This window comes from Drosophila miranda, assembly GCF_003369915.1.
Source record: "Drosophila miranda strain MSH22 chromosome Y unlocalized genomic scaffold, D.miranda_PacBio2.1 Contig_Y1_pilon, whole genome shotgun sequence".
In the NCBI taxonomy this organism is placed as follows: Eukaryota; Metazoa; Arthropoda; class Insecta; order Diptera; family Drosophilidae; genus Drosophila; species Drosophila miranda.
This window is the reverse complement of record NW_022881603.1, coordinates 9,842,064-9,867,142: the sequence shown is the minus strand read 5'-3', so window position 1 is coordinate 9,867,142 and position 25,079 is coordinate 9,842,064. Positions and strand designations below refer to the sequence as shown.

Genomic DNA, 25,079 nt, shown 5'->3' with positions numbered 1-25,079 from the left:
GTTTTGTTTTATATTTAATCGACTGCTGGTTAGCACTTCTGTCGGCTATCCTTTTCCGTGTTGTTCATCGAACACCGCCATACTGCCAATTCATCGAACGACTCTTGTAAAAGATTTCTATGCAGGCTCTGGCGTTTTAGGTGCTAAACAATACAACAAAAAGCACACAGCCACAGGCACAGGCACACAGCACACTCATACACATACACCCACACCCAAACGGACATACACACCGACAAGCAGCGAAGCCATAACAAATGAAAAGCAAACTTGTGGCTTGACATTGATGAATGCACGATGAGATTTATGCTCTGTCCTGTGTCGGTATCCGCATCTGTATATCTGTATGCGTGTGTATCTCTGCTTATGGATGTATGTGTGCGAGCACTCATTCTCGCACTCACCCACACTGTCTGGCAGAAATAAATGTTAAGTATACGCATAATAAGCGCTACACTATGTTGTTGTTTCATCGTTGTGCCCCTGGCCGTGTGCCCGATCCACCACTATGCGGCCACCTCCACGTCTCTCTTTGTCTGTGTCTATGTGTGTAGGTGTGTATTTTGCTCATTTACGCAGTTAAAGTCCCCGTCTCCACACATTTTTTTTTTTTTTATATTCATATACTTATTTATTTGCTCTATAATATATACTATACAATTTATATTTAAATAAATTTAACGGACAAGAGTATGTTGGGACTAGGGGCCCCGCGGACTGCGGTACTGCCGCAAAGCATTGCTTCGCAGTGGCGTGGACACCTACTCCGTCTGCTCCTTCCGCCTTCTCTCCAAGGACCTAAGCGTTCGCATCACGCTAGAGGCGAACTCCGCGGCCGCTTCCCACACCTTCGGGTCTGCCAGCATCAGCGGCACCAGAGTCTCGGTGCTGACCCTAGACCCTGCTGCTGTCTCCAATGTCTGACGCTCGAGGTCAAACCTGTGGCAGTCGAAGAGGACGTGGCGAGCGTCCTCCTCTATGCCTGTGCCACACTCGGGCACCAGTCCTCTGTCTCGTGGCCGAAGCGCTTGAGGTAGCCGCGGAAGCAGCCATGTCCGCTCAGTGCCTGGGTAAGGTAGAAATCCACCTGGCCGTGCTTCCTTTCAACCCAGCATGCTATGCTTGGGATGAGGGTGTGGGTCCGTCGGCCTTTGGGTGAGTGGTCCCATCGAGTCTGCCATCTGTCTATGCTGGTCCTTCTGGCGGCGTCCTTAATTTCTGCTTTGGAGCGTACCTCGGCTGCACTGTCCGTCATGGCATCATGGATCTCCTTCCTCTCCCTTATCAGCTCCCTGAGCGGAACTTGCCCGGCAATGACTAACGCGGCTTCGTCTGAGATGGTCCGGAACGAGCACGTGATCCTAATGGCGCACAGTCTGTACGTTGCCTCCACTCCTCGCATGTAGCTCCTCACCTTCGCGGCTTCTGCCCACACCGGTGCGGCGTAGAGCATCTGCGACGTCACGACGCTCGTCAGCAGTTTCCTCTTTGCCTGCTTTGGCCCTCTGGTGTTTAGCAGCATCCTGGATAGCGCTCCCGCGGTCCCACCGGCCTTCGTGTGGACGTATTCCAGATGCTCTTTGAAGGACAGGCGCGTGTCGATGAGGACTCCAAGGTACTTGATGGACCTCTGCGATTCGATCGCGGTCCCACCAACCTGCACTCTGGCGGTCTCGACCACTTTACGGCTAGATATCAGGACCGCCTCCGTTTTTTGGGCCGCCAGCTCCAGCCCCGCGGCGGCTAGCCACGCCTCGACGGCTTGTATGGCGACGTTGGCAAGCTCCTCCGCTGCGGCAAGTTCCTTCGCTACCGCCACTATTGCGACGTCGTCAGCGAAACCCACCAGGTTAGTGTTGGCTGGCATCGGGAGGCGTAGGACCCCGTCGTACATGGCGTTCCAGAGCTGAGGACCCAAAACGGAGCCCTGCGGGACTCCGGCTGAGACTTCGTATGCCCTAGAGTCCATTGTCAGCACCCTATTGCTGAAATAGCTGCGCGCTATATTCCGTAGGTAGCCCGGGATGTTGAAGGACCTCAGTGCCTCCAGCGTCCGGGTCCAGTCGGCCGAGTTGAAGGCGTTCCTTATGTCCAGTGTCACCACCAGACAATAGGACTTGGTTCCGCCTCTCCACCTAGTCCCAGCAATGGCTTCCTCCGCCGTTTGTACGACCCTCAAGATGGCGTCCAGCGTCGACATCCCTTTCCTGAACCCGTATTGGTTCTGGGAGAGAGATGGCTGCGCTCAGCCTCGCACCGATCACCCTTTCGAAGACTTTTCCCATGGAGTCCAGAAGGCAGATGGGCCTGTAGGAAGAGGCCACCCCTGGCGGCTTGCCCGGCTTGGTTAATAGTAGCAGCCGTTGCCTTTTCCACCTCTCGGGGAACGTCCCCTCCTGGAGGCATTTGTTGAAAAGGCCCGCAACTTCCCTCGGGAGTAGAAGAAGTGCCAGCTTCAACGCGCTGTTGGGGATCGCATCCGGACCCGGAGCCTTCCTAGGTATCAGGTTTCTGCCTGCCTGCAACACCTCGGCTTCCGTAACCTCGCAGATGTCGCTCGGGCTATGCTCGAACCGCAGGGAGCTAGGGATCTGCCGTCCTCGAGGAAACAGTGCCCTGACTATCCCCTCCAGTGCCTCTGGATCTGTTTGAGCTTTACTGCCCGCGTTCAGCCTCTTCACCACCATCCTGTACGCGCCTCCCCAGGGGTCCTCTTCGGCGGCATCACACTGCTTAAGGAAGCATTCCCTCTTGCTGTTCCTTATGGCGGTCTTCAGATCCTTCCTCGCCGCTTTGTAGGTCTCGCTGCATCGGGCCAAGCGCGGTGTGCCTCTGGCTCGCTGGAGCAGCCTTCTGGCCCGGTGGCAGGTTCTACGGAGAACCGCAATCGCTTCGCTCCACCAGAAAACTGGATCCTTGTTCTTTCGGAACGTCCCTCTCGGTAGCATGCTCTGGTCGCAGGCGCCTTCAAGTGCGTCCGCCAATTTGGTCTCCATATCGTTGGCTCCGTCTGCATCGTTTGCAGAGTAGCTCTCAAGGGCGCTTGTGAAGGCTTGGGCCCTCAGCGGGTCCTGGCGGTACGCCTTCCTATGCCGGAACGGGGTACCTCTCGATCGGGCAAGGGTGCCCAGGGTGCATAGTATGGCCTCGTGGTCGCTGGCAGTATATACGTCGCTGATCCTCCATCGGGCGTGCCGGGCCAGCGTGCTGCTGGCATAGGTGAGATCGATGATCGACCCTACACCTGCCCTGCTGAAAGTTTGTTGGGACCCTTCGTTCAGAAGGACGACGTCCAGAGAGGCAAAAGCCTCCAACACCGTGCGGCCTCTGGCGTTTGTACGGGAGGACCCCCATTCCAGGGCCCAGGCGTTGAAGTCGCCTCCGACTACGACGTTGTTCCGTCCTCGCAGATCGCAGCTCAGCTCGTCCATAATGCGGCTGAAAGTCTCCAGTGAGAGGCTGGGTGCCAGGTAACAGCTGTAGAACCATATGCCGCCTACATACCCTCGGACGAACCCGTCTGCCGACTTGGTGTCGCGCAATTGTGGCGCGTCGACGCCACAGAGCCACAGGGCCGCTTTGCCAGTAAGGTCCGTGGCCCAATCGCTGCTGCTGCCCACCTTATGTGGTTCGCTGAGGAGTGCCACCTAAGACCCAAGCTCGCGTACCGTCTGCGTCAGGAGATCCTGTGCGGCCCTGCAGTGATTCAGGTTGAGTTGAATCAACTGCATGTTGTCCTGGTTTTGCCGACCCCGCTTCGCGTGGCTGGGCAGTTTTTAGTGCCTGCCTGGTGCGTGACCTCCTTCTTTCCAGCTGCTGAGCAGATGAAGCACGCAGGCTCTTTTTTGCATTCGGCAACTTTGTGCCCTTTCTCCCCGCATTTGATGCAGCAGCCACTCCTGTCCACTGTACTCTTGCAGTTCCGTGCGATATGCCCGGGTTCCAGGCATCGGTAGCACCTTGGGAGTCCATCTCTTTCCCGGATCCTACATATGGTCCAGCCGATCCTCACCTTGCCGCCTTTCAGGACCGCTTGGCCCAGGGAGAAGGGCAAGCTGACCACCGCCAGCTGGGACTCCGCGTATCCGCGGCGCAGACTGCGGACTCTTACTCGAGCCTCGTCAATGTTGAATTGGCGAGTTAGAGCGGCACAGATCTCCTGCTCCGTCGCGAGGGAGTCGATGTCCCGTATCTCCAATATGACCACCTTCGAGTCTTCCGTCATTGCGCGCACAGACGCTCCATCGCCGAGGACACGTGCGATGCTGGCTTTCATGCCCTCAGCACTCTCCACGCTGTCTTTTGCCACCTCCAGCAGAAGGTTGCCGTTTATGGTGCGGCGTACCGTCTCCACACATGAGTGTGCCTGAGTGTGTGTGGGGGCTCCACTGTTCTGTTTACCTGCCCGTCGGAGCCACTGGGAGAAGCCTGGAGAAAAAAACTACAGCTATATAGGAAAAAGCTCTCATGGAAGCAAAGTATAGCAGAGCAGACACAACACTCATACGGCACGTTGACTGACATTCCTTCGCCTTCCCATCGCCCAACGCTATCCTCACCAGAGAGAGGGGGATAGTCGGGCTTAGTGACTATTCCGAGTGGCTTTGTCTAGCGATAAACGTGGAATTACTGTGAATAGAGGCAGGAACTTTGCGCTAAGGGTATAGCCACTTCGTTGTGGATCTGCGGGAGGATTTTTCCCTCCTCCGAGTAGTTTCTGTTCTGGCGCTTTTATTTTTAATTGTTTGTTTATTTGCTCGACATGGCCGCCGGCAATGGCCGTCGAGGATTGAGTCGAGGATTGGGCTGGGAGACAGACAGAGAGTCGGAGAGCAGGCAGGGAGTAATTTATTCTTGGCTTTAGCCAGCTTAGTGAGTCTGCTGTCCTCTACTGGTCTTCTTCTGGTCCTGTCTCAGGCCCTGGCCATGGCCACGTTTTAGGTTCTGGCTCTGATTCACCTGCTTATTGTTCTAGGAACTGCAACTGCTGCTCGAGCACTTGAACTGTGGCAGTTTTAATCGCATTAATGAATGTCGAATGTCAGGACCTTGACCGACCAGGTGCAAGTCCAAATCCAAATGGAATTCAGACTCAAAATTCGGCTGGAATATTGGCCCATTGGAGGTGTTAAGGCAGTGTCAAGGGTCGTCAGCAGATGTTTGAGATGCTTCAGGACTAGGCCGCGCATGGTCGAACACATCATGGGAGACCTACCTAAGGAACGGTTGGAAGGATCTCGAGCTTTTGAAGTCACTGGAGTAGATTACTGTGGACCTTTTTTCTACCGATCAGAAATCCGCACGAGGCCTCCGATCAAGTGCTACATTAGCGTATTCATCTGTTTCACTTCTAAGGCTATACACATGGAGCTCGTAAAGGATTTGACCACCGCATCGTTTCTAGGCGCACTAAAGCGTTTTACTTCCACTCGAGGAAGGCCAAGTCAAATTTGGTCGGACAATGCGACAAACTTCGTTGGGGCCAAGAACGAGCTTCTGGAGCTAAAGAAGCTTTGTCTGAGCGAACCGCATATGAAGGAGGTCCACGAATCCTGCTTGGCTGACTCGATCGACTGGCGTTTCATCCCACCTCGCTCTCCGCATTTTGGCGGGTTGTGGGAAGCGGCCGTGAAGACCGCAAAATATCACCTGTACCGCTCAGTTGGACCATCTGTGCTTAGCTTCGACGAGCTGCGCACTCTGATCTGTCAGATCACTGCAACTGTCAACTCTCGCCCTTTGCTCTCGCTTTCAGAAAATCCTGATGATTTAGACGTTTTGACTCCTGCTCATCTGCTTTTAGGCGGCCCCCATGAGCAAATCCTCGAGCCTGACCTAACGAAGCTGAACTACAATCGTCTGGATGGCTGGCAGCGGGTCACCCAACTACAGCAAATATTTTGGAGCCGTTAGCGCGAAGAGAATCTCACTCTTTTGCAAGAGCGCGCGAAGTGGCGGACCCCCGCGCAAAACATCTGCAAGAACGACCTCGTTCTGGTGAAGGACGAAAATCTTCCTCCAATGCGTTGGCCACTGGCTAGAGTGGTCGATGTCGTTTTGGGCAAGGACGGAGGGTGTCGCGTCGCTGACCTGAAGACATCCTCAGGAAACATCAGGAGGGCCGTCACTCGGCTATGTTTGCTGCCCCTTAAGGAATCTGTGAGAGACTAGCTCCCAACGGGGGGAGTATGCTCGGGCCAGCCGCTGAAGAATAACCGTAACTTTAACATTATTATTGTATGAGCAGAGAAAGCCGCCTATGTTGTAAAACGTTGACGTTCTGCAGAGCTGCTGCGCTCTCCCGCTAAAGGGGCTCTCTGCCGCCCCCACGTCGGCAACTACTTTGATCTGCTGCCGCCACTTCGGCAATCACTTTGATCTAACGCCGTCGTCTATAGTTTAGTTCTATGCTAACCCCTCTGCGCATTGGTTGCATATCGATCTCGCATAAAGTTTATCTGGCAATAGCAAGCAATCGGCTTCCGCTAAGCCACCAAGATTAAATACGAATTATAAATTTTAACCCAAAATCTCTTTTCATTTTTGAAACACATAGGTGCCAAAAAAGCTTGGCATCTCAAACATTGGCGAAGTTTTGAAATATTTTTGTAGCAGTGACATATCACAGAAGTCTGGATCCAAAACATCGTTGCTCTAGCTCTTATAGTCTTTGAGCACTAGGCGCTAATAGGGACGGACAGACGGACGGACGGACAGACGGACAGACAGACATGGCTCAATCGACTCGGCTATTGATGCTGATCAAGAATATACTCAAACGAGTATTGGGGTATATTAGATTTGTGGTAAAAGTGGATGTGTGTAACGTCCAGAAGGAATCGTTTCCGACCCCATAAAGTATATTTATTCTTGATCAGCATCAATAGCCGAGTCGATTGAGCCCTGTCTGTCTGTACGTCTGTCCGGTTGTCCGTCCGTCCGTCTGTCCGTCCCCTTCAGCGCCTAGTGCTCAAAGACTATAAGATCTAGAGCAACGATGTTTTGTATCCAGACTTCTGTGATATCTCACTGCTTCAAAAATATTTCAAAGCTTTGCCTCGCCCACTTCCGCCCCCACAAAGGACGAACATCTGTGGCATAAACAATTTTAAGGATACGAGAAAACCAAAAACGCAGAATCGTAGAAGATGACCATATCTTTAAGACTGCGGAATCTGAATTGGATCGTATCATTATTATAGCCAGCATCAAGAAAACAATTTCATTTTTTCTCGCCCTGTCTGTCTACCACACACGTAGCATAGCCGGCTTTGCTTAGAGTAAAACATTAGCGCCTAGATCTCAGAGACTATAAAAGCTAGAGCAACCAAATTTGGTATCCACACTCCTTATATATCGGACCGAGACGAGTTTGTTTCAAAATTTCGCCACACCCCCTTTCGCCCCCGCAAAGAACGAAAATCTGGGGATATTCAAAAATCTGAGAGACTATTAAGGCTAGAGTAACCAAATTTGGTATCCGCACTCCTGTTAGATCTTACTATAAAACGTGTATCTCAAAATTTCGCACCACCCGCTTCCGCCCACACAAAGGACGAAAATCTGTTGCATCCACAATATTGAGGATACGAGAAAACTAAAAACGCAGAATCATAGATAATGATCATATCTATCAGATTGCTGAATTCGGATCAGATCAGATCATTTTTATAGCCAAAAGGAACAAATCAATTTGCACTGGCTACGCAGCCCCCGACGTCACGCTCAGACTGATTTTCTGTCTCTCTCGCACGCACTCTTTGTCGTGTCGTTCAAATTAGCGGCGTCTGCCGGAGTGGCTCTCTCTCCTACTGACTTAGTATCGGGTATAACTGTAGAGTTGCGGTGTCCGCTGCAACTCACAACGTTCCCCCTCGTTTGTCTTCAGTTCCTTGTTATACCCAATACTCAAAATGAGTATTGTTATACCCGATACTCAAAATGAGTATTGGGGTATATTAGATTTGTGGTGAAAATGGATGTGTGTAACGTCCAGAAGGCATCGTTTCCGACCCCATAAAGTATATATATTCTTGATCAGCATCAATAGCCGAGTCGATTAAGCCCTGTCTGTCTGTCCGTCCCCTTCAGCGCCTAGTGCTCAAAGACTATAAGAGCTAGAGCAACGATGTTTTGGATCCAGACTTCTGTGATATGTCACTGCTACAAAAATATTTCAAAACTTCGCCCCGCCCACTTTCGCCCCCACAAAGGACGAAAATCTGTGGCATCCACAATTTTAAAGAAAGAGAAAACCAAAAACGTAGAATTGTAGAGAATGACTATATCTTTAAGACTGCGGAATCTGAATTGGATCTTATTATTATTATAGCCAGCATCAAGAAAACAATTTCATTTTTTCTCGCCCTGTCTCTCTCTAACACACACGTAGCATAGGGGCGGCTTTGCTTAGAGTAAAACATTAGCGCCTAGATCTCAGAGACTACAAAAGCTAGAGCAACCAAATTTGGTATCCACACTCCTAATATATCGGACCGAGACGAGTTTGTTTCAAAATTTCGCCACACCCCCTTCCGCCCCCGCAAAGGACGAAAATCTGAAGATATTCAAAAATCTCAGAGACTATTAAGGCTAGTGTAACCAAATTTGGTATATGCACTCCTATTAGATCTCACTTTAAAACGTGTATCTCAAAATTTCGCTCCACCCCCTTCCGCCCACACAAAGAACGAAAATCTGTTGCCTCCACAATATGGCAGATTCGAGAAAACTAACAACGCAGAATCATAGATAACGACCATATCTATCAGATTGCTGAATCTGGATCAGATCAGACCAATTTTAGAGCCAAAAGGAACAAATCAATTTGCACTGGCTACGCAGCCCCCGACGTCACGCTCAGACTGATTTTCTGTCTCTCTCGCTTGCACTCTTTGTCGTGTCGTTTAATATAAGCGGCGTCTGCCGGAGGAGAGCCATACTGACTTAGTATCGGGTATAACCGTAGAGTTGCGGTGTTCGCAGCAACTCACAACATTCCCCCTCGTTATACCCGATACTCAAAATGAGTATTGGGGTATATTAGATTTGTGGTAAAAGTGGATGTGTTGAACGTCCAGAAGGAATCGTTTCCGACCCCATAAAGTATATATATTCTTGATCAGCATCAATAGCCAAGTCGATTGAGCCCTGTCTGTCTGTCCGTCCGTCCGTCTTTCCGTCTGTCCGTCCCCTTCAGCGCCTAGTGCTCAAAGACTATAAGAGCTAGAGCAACGATGTTTTGGATCCAGACTTCTGTGATATGTCACTGCTACAAAACTATTTCAAAACTTCTCCGCGCCCACTTCCGCCCCCACAAAGGACGAAAATCTGTGGCATCCACAATTTTAAAGATATGAAAAAACCAAAACCGTAGAATTGTAGAGAATGACCATATCTTTAAGACTGCGGAATCTGAATTGGATCGTATTATTATTATAGCCAGCATCAAGAAAACAATTTCATTTTTTCTCGCCCTGTCTCTCTCTAACACACACGTAGCATAGGCGGCTTTGCTTAGAGTAAAACATTAGCGCCTAGATCTCAGAGACTAAAAAAGCTAGAGCAACCTTATTTGGTATCCACACTCCTAATATATCGGACCGAGACGAGTTTGTTTCAAAATTTCGCCACACCCCCTTTCGCCCCCGCAAAGGACGAAAATCTGGGGATATTCAAAAATCTCAGAGACTATTAAGGCTAGAGTAACCAAATTTGGTATCCGCACTCCTGTTAGATTTTACTATAAAACGTGTATCTCAAAGTTTCGCCCTACCCCCTTCCGCCCACACAAAGGACGAAAATCTGTTGCATCCACAATATTGCACATTCGAGAAAACTAAAAACGCAGAATCATAGATAATGACCATATCTATCAGATTGCTTAATCTGGATCAGATCAGATCAGATCATTTTTATAGCCAATAGGAACAAATCAATTTGCAGTGGCTACGCAGCGCCCGACGTCACGCTCAGACTGATTTTCTGTCTCTCTCGCACGCACTCTTTGTCGTGACGTTTAATATTAGCGGCGTCTGCCGGAGGAGAGCCATACTGACTTAGGATCGGGTATAACCGTAGAGTTGCAGTGTCCGCAGCAACTCACAACGTTCCGCCTCGTTTTTTTTTTTATATCCGGTACTCAAAATGAGTATTGGGGTATATTAGATTTGTGGTAAAAGTGGATGTGTGTAACGTCCAAAAGGAATCGTTTACGACTCCATAAAGTATATATATTCTTGATCAGCATCAATAGCCGAGTCGATTGAGCCATGTCTGTCTGTCCGTCTGTCCGTCTGTCCGTCCGTCCGTCTGTCCGTCCCCTTCAGCGCCTAGTGCTCAAAGACTATAAGAGCGAGAGCAACGATGTTTTGGATACAGACTTCTGTGATATGTCACTGCTACAAGAATATTTCAAAACTTTGCCCCGCCCACTTCCGCCCCCACAAAGGGCAAAAATCTGTGGCATCCACAATTTCGACGATACGAGAAACTAACGAGGGGGAACGTTGTGAGTTGCTGCGGACACCGCAACTCTACAGTTATACCCGATACTAAGTCAATATGGCTCTCCTCCGGCAGACGCCGCTAATATTAAACGACACGACAAAGAGTGCGTGCGAGAGAGACAGAAAATCAGTCTGAGCGTGACGTCGGGCGCTGCGTAGCCACTGCAAATTGATTTCTTGCTTTTGGCTACAAAAATGATCCTATCTGATCCAGATTCAGCAATCTGATAGATATGGTCGTTATCTATAATTCTGCGTTTTTAGTTTTTTTGAATGTGCAATATTGTGGATGCAACAGATTTTCGTCCTTTGTGTGGGCGGAAGGGGGTGGGACGAATCTTTGAGATACACGTTTTATAGTAAGATCTAACAGGAGTGCGGATACCAAATTTGGTTACTCTAGCCTTAATAGTCTCTGAGATTTTTGAATATCCCCAGATTTTCGTCCTTTGCGGGGGCGGAAGGGGTGTGGCGAAATTTTGAAACAAACTCGTCTCGGTCCGATATATTAGGAGTGTGGATAGCAAATTTGGTTGCTCTAGCTTTTGTAGTCTCTGAGATCTAGGCGCTAATGTTTTACTCTAAGCAAAGCCGCCTATGCTACGTGTGTGTTAGAGAGAGACAGGGCGAGAAAAAATGAAATTGTTTTCTTGATGCTGGCTATATTAATAATATGATCCAATTCAGATTCCGCAGTCTTAAAGATATGGTCATTCTCTACAATTCTACGTTTTTGGTTTTCTCTTTCTTTAAAATTGTGGATGCCACAGATTTTCGTCCTTTGTGGTGGCGGAAGTGGGCGGGGCGAAGTTTTGATATAGTTTTGTAGCAGTGACATATCACAGAAGTCTGGATCCAAAACATCGTTGCTCTAGCTCTTATAGTCTTTGAGCACTAGGCGCTGAAGGGGACGGACAGACGGACAGACGGACGGACGGACAGACAGACAGGGCTCAATCGACTCGGCTATTGATGCTGATCCAGAATATATATACTTTATGGGGTCGGAAACGATTCCTTCTGGACGTTACACACATCCACTTTTACCACAAATCTAATATACCCCAATACTCATTTTGAGTATCGGGTATAAAAAAGGAACAAATCAATTTGCACTGGCTACGAAACACCCGACGTCACGCTCAGACTGATTTTCTGTCTCTCTCGCACGCACTCCTTGTCGTGTCGTTTAATATTAGCGGCGTCTGCCGGAGGAGAGCCATACTGACTTAGTATCGGGTATAACTGTAGTTGCGGTCTCCGCAGCAACTCACAACGTTCCCCCTCGTTTTATCTGTTTTTTTGAGGCTTCCTTTGATTATGTGCTCTGTGCGATGTTTGCTCTGTGCTCCCCGTTATGGATTATGTGGCCGTGGGGAGAGATGACTCGCTGCCGTCTCCGACTTCGACCCCGTCTCCCGTCCCCTGTGAATGCTCACTTCTCACTGCTCTGGGGTCGCCAATGGCCGCCTGGGACCGCAATGATCTCGCTCCGACGAGAAACCGTCTCAAGTGCAAATACTTATAATTAAACGAGGGGGAACGTTGTGAGTTGCTGAGTACACCGCAACTCTACAGTTATACCCGATACTAAGTCAGTATGGCTCTCCTGCGGCAGACGCCGTGTGAGGAAAGGTATTCCACACGTAGGGGGCAGTATAGGGTTAAGCGCTAACGGCCGTTATCCGGGGATATCCGGAGGCGGCGAATTCCCGAGGAGAGCTCTCCCGGGGACCCAAGATGAGAGGGGAGGACCCCTGGAGAGAGAGCAGCGGGATGACGGGATCGGGCCGGCAGTGGCCCAGCGCATGACCAAATATGGTCATGAGATCACGCCACCAGCCAGGTCTCGTTGGACAGCGACAAGGGAATGAAGGAACGCCGATGGAAAAATACGGGCACCGCATGGCGAAAAGTGCCGTTAGCGCCAGGCGGCATCGGCGGCGCCGACGCAGAAGCGAGCCTATAAGAGGAGGGCCGCGACCAGGAACGGGGACAGTCAGCAAACGGAGCTAGCAAGAGTGAAGTGAATAGTGAGCCACAAGAGTGAGACCAAGCGAAGGGAAAAGAACGTTAGAAAGCGAACGCGTTGTGTGAGGATTGAGAGGCGGACTCGAGCGTGCAGCGAAGAGCCAAAGACCCCAATCCCTTGAGCCAACGGTGCCATGCTTGACGCGCATCCCACCAGGAGTGAGGCACCCTCGGGCCGAAAAGCCAAGTGAGTCGAGTGAGAGCGAACGCGTCAGGCGCCTGACTGAGAGGCGGATTTGGGCCACGTGCCAAGAATCGCTAGCCCCAGTCAGTAGAGCCGGCGGTGCCACGCTCGGCGACGCCGTGGGGGGCCCAGGGAGCGACACGCTCATCGAACCACAGAGGAGAACCACGAGGAGAACCAGCACCGGAGTCGGAATAGCGTAAGATAGACTTAAGATACCAATAAAGCATATTAGCATACCAGTACAAGACCCAACCCGTGCCTTCTTACTTGTCGTCGGGGCAACATACAAATATTGTTGCAGCGAGCCTACCGACCGCTGAGCCAGCCCAGCTGCATCAGACGGGAAAAGAACGGTTCGTTACAACTGGCGCCCAACGAGGGGCCTCTCGACAAGTAAAAGACAAAGTGCATTTGGGAAGGGCGGTATTGAGTTTGGTATCGCGAGGGCATAAAAATGAGGAGCTGACGATGGGTTCATTCATTGAGGAAAGAGGACTTGGTCCAGTGCGCGCGGGCGTGCGGTCTTCGATTGGAAGGCACTCAGACCGAGATGCGCCGAATCTTCAAGGAGTGGATAGAGAAGCACGGAGAGGAACCGGAGTATGCGGACGCGCTCGAGGCCTGGGAGATGAAGGCGGGAGGAGCCGCGGACCGCGGCCCAGATGGAGGACGGGGCGGATCCATACGAGCGCCTGACGCTGCCGGCGAGTGCGGAGCAAGTAAAGCTGTGGAGACGGCCGTCCGAGACCCAAGAGGAGCTCATCGCGAGCCTGGCGGTCCCGGTGAAAAGCCGATCGCCTAGCCGACCGCGGGCAGAGAGTGGGGAGAGGCCAACCAGGCCAGCACAGCCGGAGCAAGGGAGCGCGAGAAACCCACAGGGATTGGAAGAAGGGAGAGCAGGGGAGGATCGTCGACGGGGACTCGATGAACAAACCACGAGACCGCCCAGTTCGAGTTTTGCCCACGTCGCCAAGCAGGTTAGGGTGTGGTCGTTTCGGTTCGACGGAACGGCGAAACCACTCGAGTTCCTGGAACAGATCGAGTGGTCAGCCGACATGTAGGGGTTGGAGTTAATTTTAATTCCGGGAGCCATGCCTGAGCTGCTAAAGGGTCGGGCGCTCATGTGGTTTGTAGCCAACAACAGGCAGTGGCAGACATGGGACGCATTTGCGCGTAGCTTCCAAGCATACTTCCTGCCGAGGGGGTATTTTGAAAAATTACTCCAGGAGGTGAGGTTGAGGAAGCAAAGATGGGGAGAGCCATTCAATGACTACATGGTGGAGATGCAGACCCTCATGCGGCCACTAAAATGCACGCCCGAAGAGCAGTTGGAGCTCATTAGAGACAACAGCATGCCCGATCTGAGGGTGTTCATCCGGCCACATAGGTGCAGAGACCTGGATCACATGATGACGCTGGCCGACGAATTTGAGGCTCTGGAGAGGGACCGGCTGGAGTTCCAACGGGAGTGTCCGGCGAGTAAGGCAAAAGCAAACAATCCGTTCGCTCGTCCGGCAGTAACGGAGATATGTCGCCGCTGCCAGGGCGAAACGACAGCCAGCTCTGATTCGACAAGGGAAAAAAGGCCGGTCTCAACGCGGCGGGACGACCAAGCGAACACGAACATAGAGGCTGGGTTCGTGGAAAACCCAGCCCAGGCGTGTCGACGATGCGGAAGTGACCTCCATTGGGCACAAGCATGCAATGGCCGACCTATAACATTCTGCTGGAGGTGCGGCAAGGTAGGAGTCCGACATGGCAGTGCTGCCAGAAAGCGGGAAACGCCCCGCGACCCAAGCCGCGGAGGGCCGTGCCAGGGTCGCAAGACGAAGCCCCCCAAAGCTCATAGGAGAACTCACGGAGGAGGATGTCCAGCTGTCGGCGGTGGTGAGGATCGCGGGCAGCAACTGGAAAGCAACGGTCGATACCGGGGCGACAAGCAGTTTTATCAGCTGCGAGGCGGCGAGTAGACTGGGTGAAGAGAGGCGACAGAAAGAGACGAGGAAGCTGGTGCGGCTGGCTGACGGACGCAGCCGGGAAATCAATTCCCAGATCGAGGTGGAGCTGGCCTTCGGGGACAAGATCGTTACAATCCCGCTTCTCGTGTTGCCCGGAGTAATAGATGAGCTGGTCCTGGGATGGTATTTCCTCGCCGCGGTCGGAGCACCACACCGGCAAGCGCGAGGAGCACCGGACCAGCAGACGCGAGGAGTCCCGCACCGGCAAGCGCGAGGAGCCCCGGACCAGCAGGCGCGAGGAGCCCCGGACCAGCAAGCACGAAGAGCCCCGCACCGGCAAGCGCGAGAAGCCCCACCCCAGCAAGCGCGAGGAGCGGCCTGAGTGCGGAAGGAGGGGGCGCACGGAGACGCGGAAGGAGGAGCCCAGTGAGCGGGCCTCGAAGCGGGCGTCCACGCGTTCGACGCGTACGGCCAAGGAAGAGGAGTCGTCGGCACGCACAAGGGGAAGGTCGACGGCGCGGCGAGGGGATCAGCGGCCGACAGACCCACAGGTCGAGGAGCCGCAGCCAACGCCGACCGAAACCGCGGTCAAAGAGCCGCAGACAACGCCGACCGAAACCGCGGTCAAAGAGCCGCAGGCAACGCAGGCCGACATCGCGGAAAACAACGCGGCCGCTGAGGCACGACGCCTCGCGGAATGGCACCGGCGGTTCGCGCTGGCCGCGGCGGCGGAGGAGCGGAGGCAACGGCGTGTATGGGAGGCAAAGAGGCTGAAGGCCACGCAGGAGGCTGAAAAGGCGGCGCAAGAAGCGGAGGCGGAGCGCCACAAACGGGACGTCGCGCACCAATGGCGGTGTATTAGCCGGATCGACGCAGCGGAGCAAAGGGAGATGGCGCGTCTGCGTGCGGAAGCGGAGAAGGCAAGGGCGACGCGGGCGGAGGGCGCGGCAGGCGGGCTGGCAGTGATCTCCAGCGATGAGGAGGAGGCGGAGTGCCCACCAGCGCCGAAGGCGGCTCGAGTCCAGTCGCCCGAAGAGGAGTGGCAGGAGAGGCTACGACGAGCCGAGGTGGAGGAGGAAGAGCTCTGGCAGCCACCCCCTGAACACGTCGAGTCCGAGGAGGAGCCACGGCCGCAGGCCCCACCTTCACCGGGGGCAGAGGAAGAGCTGTTCCAGCGTCGGCCGCTGGCTGACAACGCGCGCGGTCAAGGGGATCAGCAGCAGCAGCAGTATCAGCAGCAGCAGCATCAGCAGCAGCATCAGCAGCAGCAGCAGCACTGGCACGGGCCACAGGGAGCCGCCATCGGGCCGTTCGTCTCGCAGGAGGTGCGCTCCGCGGTACGAGACGGCATGATGTGGCACGTGCAAACTCTGCACATATCGTGGGCCTCTGGGCCCGCGCCCCAGCAACCCGGGCAAGAGGCGAGGGAGGCTCGACTGTGGGAGGAGGCACCACGCGCCAGTGACGAGCGGGACCCGAGGCGGCGGGCACGGCCACAGGAGTCGACAGGCCCAGCGGTGGTCCCACAGCCGAAGAGGTGCCCGAGGAGGCGCCCGGGGGGACGGCAGAGGTCGAGACGGAGGGTACGACGAACACGCCAACATCACTGACGGCGGAGGGCCCAGCGGCGGCTCCCGAAGTCGAGGTGGCGACCGACGGCGAAGCGGATGACGGCTCGAGAGCAACGGCGGAAGCGAAGAAGGACGAGGCCGCGGAACAACACTCACCGGAGCCATGGGAGAGAGGTCCTTGGCGATGGCTGGAACCCGGCCAGGGCGAGCGTCCGAAGCTGGGCCGACAGGCGTCGTGCCCAGGGGAGCGGGCGGAGGCGCGCCGGCCCGAGCTCCAGCGCCAGGCATCGTGGCCCCAGACGAGGTCGGCGGACAACTCACGGTGGCGGTCCGTCAAACGCGAGGAGTGGCCGGCCGTCGTCACGCGCTCTCTCGCGCGGATAAAGCCAACCGCAAGGAGGGTGAAGCGTCTGGTCAACGACGGTGGCATCCGGTACCGGCTATTGGTGTCCACCGATCGGCAGGAGGTATTCCGGGCTAGGTATTGAGGAGAAATGAAGAGTAGAGAAGAACAATGGGAAAAAAAGGTAACTGAAAACAAGAACAAGTAAAAAAAAAAAAAACAAAAAAAAGGGGTGTTTAAAAAAAAAAAAAAAAAATCATGGTCTTACCTTGCAGCAGAGGAACAGCGGGGGATCGGTGAAGCTTGAATGAAGGCGGCGGAAGGCGTCAAAGCGGGAGGAAAACTTACCCGAAGCATCCAGAGGGCCGGCGGAAGGCATGCGCGCCAGCGAAGGGTAGTAGGGAAAACCAGACGCGCACAAGATAAACAAAGAAAACACCCGGCATCGCGAGAAAATAGTACGTTTCCAGTCCATTGAGGAATTCGCGATCCGGAAGTAGAATACGCACGCTGCGACATATCGAGTAGATCACAAAAACAACCCTACGCTTTATCGAGTGGAGCGTAAGGGCAACGCTGTGTCATATCGAGTAGGTCAGAATAGCGACCGTACCCTATATCGGGCGGGGCAAAAGAAGATCCTATGCGAACTCTCGATAAGGGGGAATCGAATCGATCGCGCTCATCGGAGAGATACGGCAACACCGCAAGGCGTGAGGCCGAAAGAGGTCGCCAGGGGGCACCCGGGTCGAGAACAAAGCACGCGCGCGCCGGTCGCGCGGGGTTTTTGAAGCATCCCAAACCTGGGACGCGGAAAACCGGGGTTTTCCGCCAATAAAAGAAAGGGGGAAGTGTGAGCAAAGGTATTCCCACACGTAGGGGGCAGTATAGGGTTAAGCGCTAACGGCCGTTATCCGGGGATATCCGGAGGCGGCGAATTCCCGAGGAGAGCTCTCCCGGGGTTCCAAGATGAGAGGGGAGGACCCCTGGAGAGAGAGCAGCGGGATGACGGGATCGGGCCGGCAGTGGCCCAGCGCATGACCAAATATGGTCATGAGATCACGCCACCAGCCAGGTCCCGTTGGAAAGCGACAAGGGAATGAAGGAACGCCGATGGAAAAATACGGGCACCGCATGGCGGAAAGTGCCGTTAGCGCCAGGCGGCATCGGCGGCGCCGACTCAGAAGCGAGCCTATAAGAGGAGGGCACAGGAACGGGCACAGTCAGCAAACGGAGCTAGCAAGAGTGAAGTGAATAGTGAGCCACAAGAGTGAGACCAAGCGAAGGGAAAAGAACGTTAGAAAGCGAACGCGTTGTGTGAGGATTGAGAGGCGGACTCGAGCGTGCAGCGAAGAGCCAAAGACCCCAATCCCTTGAACCAACGGTGCCACGCTTGACGCGCATCCCACCAGGAGTGAGGAACCCTCGGGCCGAAAAGCCAAGTGAGTCGAGTGAGAGCGAACGCGTCAGGCGCCTGAATGAGAGGCGGATTTGGGCCACGTGCCAAGAATCGCTAGCCCCAGTCAGTAGAGCCGGCGGAGCCACGCTCGGCGACGCCGTGGGGGGCCCAGGGAGCGACACGCTCATCGAACCACAGAGGAGAACCAGCACCGGAGTCGGAATAGCGTAAGATAGACTAATAAAGCATATTAGCATACCAGTACAAGACCCAACCCGTGCCTTCTTACTTGTCGTCGGGGCAACATACAAATATTGTTGCAGCGAGCCTACCGACCGCTGAGCCAGCCCAGCTGCATCAGACGGGAAAAGAACGGTTCGTTACAACTGGCGCCCAACGTGGGGCCTCTCGACAAGTAAAAGACAAAGTGCATTTGGGAAGGGCGGTACGATGGGTTCATTCATTGAGGAAAGAGGACTTGGTCCAGTGCGCGCGGGCGTGCGGTCTTCGATTGGAAGGCACTCAGACCGAGATGCGCCGAATCTTCAAGGAGTGGATAGAGAAGCACGGAGAGGAACCGGAGTATGCGGACGCGCTCGAGGCCTGGGAGATGAAGGCGGGAGGAGCCGTGACCGCGGCCCAGATGGAGGACGGGGCGGATCCATACGAGCGCCTGACGCTGCCGGCGAGTGCGGAGCAAGTAAAGCTGTGGAGACGGCCGTCCGAGGACCAAGAGGAGCTCATCGCGAGCCTGGCGGTCCCGGTGAAAAGCCGATCGCCTAGCCGACCGCGGGCAGAGAGTGGGGAGAAGCCAACCAGGCCAGCACAGCCGGAGCAAGGGAGCGCGAGAAACCCACAGGGATTGGAAGAAGGGAGAGCAGGGGAGGATCGTCGACGGGGACTCGATGAACAAACCACGAGACCGCCCAGTTCGAGTTTTGCCCACGTCGCCAAGCAGGTCAGGGAGTGGTCGTTTCGGTTCGACGGAACGGCGAAACCACTCGAGTTCCTGGAACAGGAATTTAATTCCGCGAGCCATGCCTGAGCTGCTAAAGGGTCGGGCGCTCATGTGGTTTGTAGCCAACAACAGGCAGTGGCAGACATGGGACGCATTTGCGCGTAGCTTCCAAGCATACTTCCTGCCGAGGGGGTATTTTGAAAAATTACTCCAGGAGGTGAGGTTGAGGAAGCAAAGATGGGGAGAGCCATTCAAGGACTACATGGTGGAGATGCAGACCCTCATGCGGCCACTAAAATGCACGCCCGAAGAGCAGTTGGAGCTCATTAGAGACAACAGCATGCCCGATCTGAGGGTACTCATCCGGCCACATAGGTGCAGAGACCTGGATCACATGATGACGCTGGCCGACGAATTTGAGGCTCAGGAGAGGGACCGGCTGGAGTTCCAACGGGAGTGTCCGGCGAGTAAGGCAAAAGCAAACAATCCGTTCGCTCGTCCGGCAGTAACGGAGATATGTCGCCGCTGCCAGGGCGAAACGACAGCCAGCTCTGATTCGACAAGGGAAAAAAGGCCGGTCTCAACGCGGCGGGACGACCAAGCGAACACGAACATAGAGGCTGGGTTCGTGGAAAACCCAGCCCAGGCGTGTCGACGATGCGGAAGTGACCGCCATTGGGCACAAGCATGCAATGGCCGACCTATAACATTCTGCTGGAGGTGCGCCAAGGTAGGAGCCCCGACATGGCAGTGCTGCCAGAAAGCGGGAAACGCCCCGCGACCCAAGCCGCGGAGGGCCGTGCCAGGGTCGCAAGACGAAGCCCCCCAAAGCTCATAGGAGAACTCACGGAGGAGGATGTCCAGATGTCGGCGGTGGTGAGGATCGCGGGCAGCAACTGGAAAGCAACGGTCGATACCGGGGCGACAAGCAGTTTTATCAGCTGCGAGGCGGCGAGTAGACTGGGGGAAGAGAGGCGACAGAAAGAGACGAGGAAGCTGGTGCGGCTGGCTGACGGACGCAGCCGGGAAATCAATTCCCAGATCGAGGTGGAGCTGGCCTTCGGGGACAAGATCGTTACAATCCCGCTTCTCGTGTTGCCCGGAGTAATAGATGAGCTGGTCCTGGGATGGTATTTCCTCGCCGCGGTCGGAGCCCCACACCGGCAAGCGCGAGGAGCACCGGACCAGCAGACGCGAGGAGTCCCGCACCGGCAAGCGCGAGGAGCCCCGGACCAGCAGGCGCGAGGAGCCCCGGACCAGCAAGCACGAAGAGCCCCGCACCGGCAAGCGCGAGAAGCCCCACCCCAGCAAGCGCGAGGAGCGGCCTGAGTGCGGAAGGAGGGGGCGCACGGAGACGCGGAAGGAGGAGCCCAGTGAGCGGGCCTCGAAGCGGGCGTCCACGCGTTCGACGCGTACGGCCAAGGAAGAGGAGTCGTCGGCACGCACAAGGGGAAGGTCGACGGCGCGGCGAGGGGATCAGCGGCCGACAGACCCACAGGTCGAGGAGCCGCAGCCAACGCCGACCGAAACCGCGGTCAAAGAGCCGCAGACAACGCCGACCGAAACCGCGGTCAAAGAGCCGCAGGCAACGCAGGCCGACATCGCGGAAAACAACGCGGCCGCTGAGGCACGACGCCTCGCGGAATGGCACCGGCGGTTCGCGCTGGCCGCGGCGGCGGAGGAGCGGAGGCAACGGCGTGTATGGGAGGCAAAGAGGCTGAAGGCCACGCAGGAGGCTGAAAAGGCGGCGCAAGAAGCGGAGGCGGAGCGCCACAAACGGGACGTCGCGCACCAATGGCGGTGTATTAGCCGGATCGACGCAGCGGAGCAAAGGGAGATGGCGCGTCTGCGTGCGGAAGCGGAGAAGGCAAGGGCGACGCGGGCGGAGGGCGCGGCAGGCGGGCTGGCGGTGATCTCCAGCGATGAGGAGGAGGCGGAGTGCCCACCAGCGCCGAAGGCGGCTCGAGTACAGTCGCCCGAAGAGGAGTGGCAGGAGAGGCTACGACGAGCCGAGGTGGAGGAGGAAGAGCTCTGGCAGCCACCCCCTGAACACGTCGAGTCCGAGGAGGAGCCACGGCCGCAGGCCCCACCTTCACCGGGGGCAGAGGAAGAGCTGTTCCAGCGTCGGCCGCCGGCTGACAACGCGCGCGGTCAAGGGGATCAGCAGCAGCAGCAGCAGCGTCAGCAGCATCAGCAGCAGCAGCATCAGCAGCAGCAGCAGCACTGGCACGGGCCACAGGGAGCCGCCATCGTCTCGCAGGAGGTGCGCTCCGCGGTACGAGACGGCATGATGTGGCACGTGCAAACTCTGCACATATCGTGGGCCTCTGGGCCCGCGCCCCAGCAGCCCGGGCAAGAGGCGAGGGAGGCTCGACTGTGGGAGGAGGCACCACGCGCCAGTGACGAGCGGGACCCGAGGCGGCGGGCACGGCCACAGGAGTCGACAGGCCCAGCGGTGGTCCCACAGCCGAAGAGGTGCCCGAGGAGGCGCCCGGGGGGACGGCAGAGGTCGAGACGGAGGGTACGACGAACACGCCAACATCACTGACGGCGGAGGGCCCAGCGGCGGCACCCGAAGTCGAGGTGGCGACCGACGGCGAAGCGGATGACGGCGCGAGAGCAACGGCGGAAGCGAAGAAGGACGAGGCCGCGGAACAACACTCACCGGAGCCATGGGAGAGAGGTCCTTGGCGATGGCCGGAACCCGGCCAGGGCGAGCGTCCGAAGCTGGGCCGACAGGCGTCGTGCCCAGGGGAGCGGGCGGAGGCGCGCCGGCCCGAGCTCCAGCGCCAGGCATCGTGGCCCCAGACGAGGTCGGCGGACAACTCACAGTGGCGGTCCGTCAAACGCGAGGAGTGGCCGGCCGTCGTCACGCGCTCTCTCGCGCGGATAAAGCCAACCGCAAGGAGGGTGAAGCGTCTGGTCAACGACGGTGGCATCCGGTACCGGCTATTGGTGTCCACCGATCGGCTAGGTATTGAGGAGAAAAGAAGAGTAGAGAAGAAGAATGGGGAAAAAAGGTAACTGAAAACAAGAACAAGTAAAAGAAAAAAAAAACCAAAAAAAAAAGGGGTGTTTTAAAAAAAAAAAAAATCATGGTCTTACCTTGCAGCAGAGGAACAGCGGGGGATCGGTGAAGCTTGAATGAAGGCGGCGGAAGGCGTCAAAGCGGGAGGAAAACTTACCCGAAGCATCCAGAGGGCCGGCGGAAGGCATGCGCGCCAGCGAAGGGTAGTAGGGAAAACCAGACGCGCACAAGATAAACAAAGAAAACACCCGGCATCGCGAGAAAATAGTACGTTTCCAGTCCATTGAGGAATTCGCGATCCGGAAGTAGAATACGCACGCTGTGACATATCGAGTAGATCACAAAAACGACCCTACGCTTTATCGAGTGGAGCGTAAGGGCAACGCTGTGTCATATCGAGTAGGTCAGAATAGCGACCGTACCCTATATCGGGCGGGGCAAAAGAAGATTCTATGCGAACTATCGATAAGGGGGAATCGAATCGATCGCGCTCATCGGAGAGATACGGCAACACCGCAAGGCGTGAGGCCGAAAGAGGTCGCCAGGGGGCACCCGGGTCGAGAACAAAGCATGCGCGCGCCGGTCGCGGGGTGTTTTTGAAGCATCCCAAACCTGGGACGCGGAAAACCGGGGTTTTCCGCCAATAAAAGAAAGGGGGAAGTGTGAGCTAAGGTATTCCCACACGTAGGGGGCAGTATAGGGTTAAGCGCTAACGGCCGTTATCCGGGGATATCCGGAGGCGTCGAATTCCCGAGGAGAGCTCTCCCGGGGACCCTAGATGAGAGGGGAGGACCCCTGGAGAGAGAGCAGCGGGATGACGGGATCGGGCCGGCAGTGGCCCAGCGCATGACCAAATATGGTCATGAGATCACGCCACCAGCCAGGTCCCGTTGGAAAGCGACAAGGGAATGAAGGAACGCCGATGGAAAAATACGGGCACCGCATGGCGGAAAGTGCCGTTAGCGCCAGGCGGCATCGGCGGCGCCGACTCAGAAGCGAGCCTATAAGAGGAGGGCACAGGAACGGGCACAGTCAGCAAACGGAGCTAGCAAGAGTGAAGTGAATAGTGATCCCCAAGAGTGAGACCAAGCGAAGGGAAAAGAACGTTAGAAAGCGAACGCGTCGTGTGAGGATTGAGAGGCGGACTCGAGCGTGCAGCCAAGAGCCAAAGACCCCAATCCCTTGAACCAACGGTGCCACGCTTGACGCGCATCCCACCAGGAGTGAGGCACCCTCGGGCCGAAAAGCCAAGTGAGTCGAGTGAGAGCGAACGCGTCAGGCGCCTGACTGAGAGGCGGATTTGGGCCACGTGCCAAGAATCGCTAGCCCCAGTCAGTAGAGCCGGTGGTGCCACGCTCGGCGACGCCGTGGGGGGCCCAGGGAGCGACACGCTCATCGAACCACAGAGGAGAACCACTAGGAGAACCAGCACCGGAGTCGGAATAGCGTAAGATAGACTTAAGATACCAATAAAGCATATTAGCATACCAGTACAAGACCCAACCCGTGCCTTCTTACCGCTGAGCCAGCCCAGCTGCATCAGACGGGAAAAGAACGGTTCGTTACAACGACACGACAAAGAGTGCGTGCGAGAGAGACAGAAAATCAGTCTGAGCGTGACGTCGGGCGCTGCGTAGCCACTGCAAATTGATTTGTTCCTTTTGGCTATAAAAATTTTTTGATCTGATCCAGATTCAGCAATCTGATAGATATGGTAGTTATCTATGATTCTGCGTTTTTAGTTTTCTCGAATCTGCAATATTGTGGATGCAACAGATTTTCGTCCTTTGTGTGGGCGGAAGGGGGTGGGGCGAAATTTTGAGATGTACGTTTTATAGTGGGATCTAACAGGAGTGCGGATACTAACTTTGGTTACTCTAGCTTTAATAGTCTCTGAGATTTGTGGATGCCCCAGATTTTCGTCCGTTGCGGGGGCGGAAGGGGGTGTGGCGAATTTGGACACGAAACGGTCAAGGTCCGATATCACAGGAGTGTGGATACCAAATTTTCTTGCTCTAGCTCTTATGGGTTCTGAGATCCTTGAACACATATTTTGCAATTGGCAAAACCGACCATGAAACCTGTGTGTTAGAGAGAGACAGAGCGAGAAAGAATGAAATTGTTTTCTTGATTCTGGCTATAATACCAAATACCAAATTTTCTTGCTCTAGCTCTTATGGGTTCTGAGATCCTTGAACACATATTTTGCAATTGGCAAAACCGACCATGAAACCTGTGTGTTAGAGACACACGGAGCGAGAAAGAATGAAATTGTTTTCTTGATTCTGGCTATAATAATTTTACGATCTGGTTCAGATTTCGCACTCTGAAAGATATAGTCATCTTCTACGATTCTGCGTTTTTAGTTTTCTTGTATCGTCGAAATTGTGGATGCCACAGATTTTCGCTCTTTGTGGGGCGGAAGTGGGCGGGGCAAAGTTTTGAAATATTCTTGTAGCAGTGACGTATCACAGAAGTCTGGATCCAAAACATCGTTGCTCTAGCTCTTATAGTCTTTGAGCACTAGGCGCTGAAGAGGACGGACAGACAGACAGACGTACGGACGGACAGACAGACATGGCTCAATCGACTCGGCTATTGATGCTGATGAAGAATATGTATACTTTATGGGGTCGGAAACGATTCCTTCTGGACGTTACACACATCCACTTTTACCACAAATCTAATATACCCCAATACTCATTTTGAGTATCGGGTATAAAACTAAATTTCCGCCATTCTCCAAATGCCTGCGCCCAAGATATTCAAACACTTTGGAGCATTTCGACAAGTCAGCAAAAGAAAGTGAAAGAAACCCCAACGGCGACATCTCGGAATGTGTATTGTCAGGTGGGGTCTACAGGCATCCTCAGTGCGAGGGGTGGCCTGTGTGCATGTGTGTCCCTTCCCCATTGGCCATAAAACGCAATAATAACGCACATGAAGCATATTTTACACATGTCTTTGTCGCATTTATCACACGCAGCACGGCGATGCCGCAGTAGAGGGGCTGCCCAACCCGACACCTACCCCTAGAGCCTGCTACGTCTCACTCTCTGGGCTCCATCTCCTACTCCTTCTCCTTCTCCTAACTGA

General features: G+C 54.8%; 2 protein-coding genes across 2 annotated transcripts in view; both read right to left on the bottom strand.

Annotated features, from left to right (window-relative positions):
• Positions 1 to 25,079, bottom strand: part of LOC117192029 (5-hydroxytryptamine receptor 2A-like) — a 76,025-nt gene that overhangs the window by 18,462 nt on the left and 32,484 nt on the right. The gene's annotated exons all lie outside the window — the stretch shown is intronic.
• LOC117190421 lies at positions 4,964 to 17,119 on the bottom strand. The gene is made up of 3 exons (XM_033395498.1): positions 16,947 to 17,119; positions 16,412 to 16,732; positions 4,964 to 5,004 (listed from the first exon to the last, which is right to left on the bottom strand). Exons 1-3 carry the CDS (start codon positions 17,071 to 17,073, stop codon positions 4,964 to 4,966), a joined length of 489 nt encoding a protein of 162 aa, XP_033251389.1. The 5' UTR covers positions 17,074 to 17,119.

What these genes read in the sequence shown, in the direction of transcription:
- LOC117190421 (XM_033395498.1), bottom strand. Translation starts at nt 17,073, where the DNA reads ATGGACTGGAAACGTACTATTTTCTCGCGATGCCGGGTGTTTTCTTTG. An exon ending in CGGCCCTCTGGATGCTTCGG is followed by an intron (nt 16,733 to 16,946) that starts GTAAGTTTTCCT and finishes CTCAATACCTAG; the next exon opens with CCCGGAATACCTCCTGCCGA. An exon ending in ACCTCTCTCCCATGGCTCCG is followed by an intron (nt 5,005 to 16,411) that starts GTGAGTGTTGTT and finishes AAACTGCCACAG; the next exon opens with TTCAAGTGCTCGAGCAGCAG.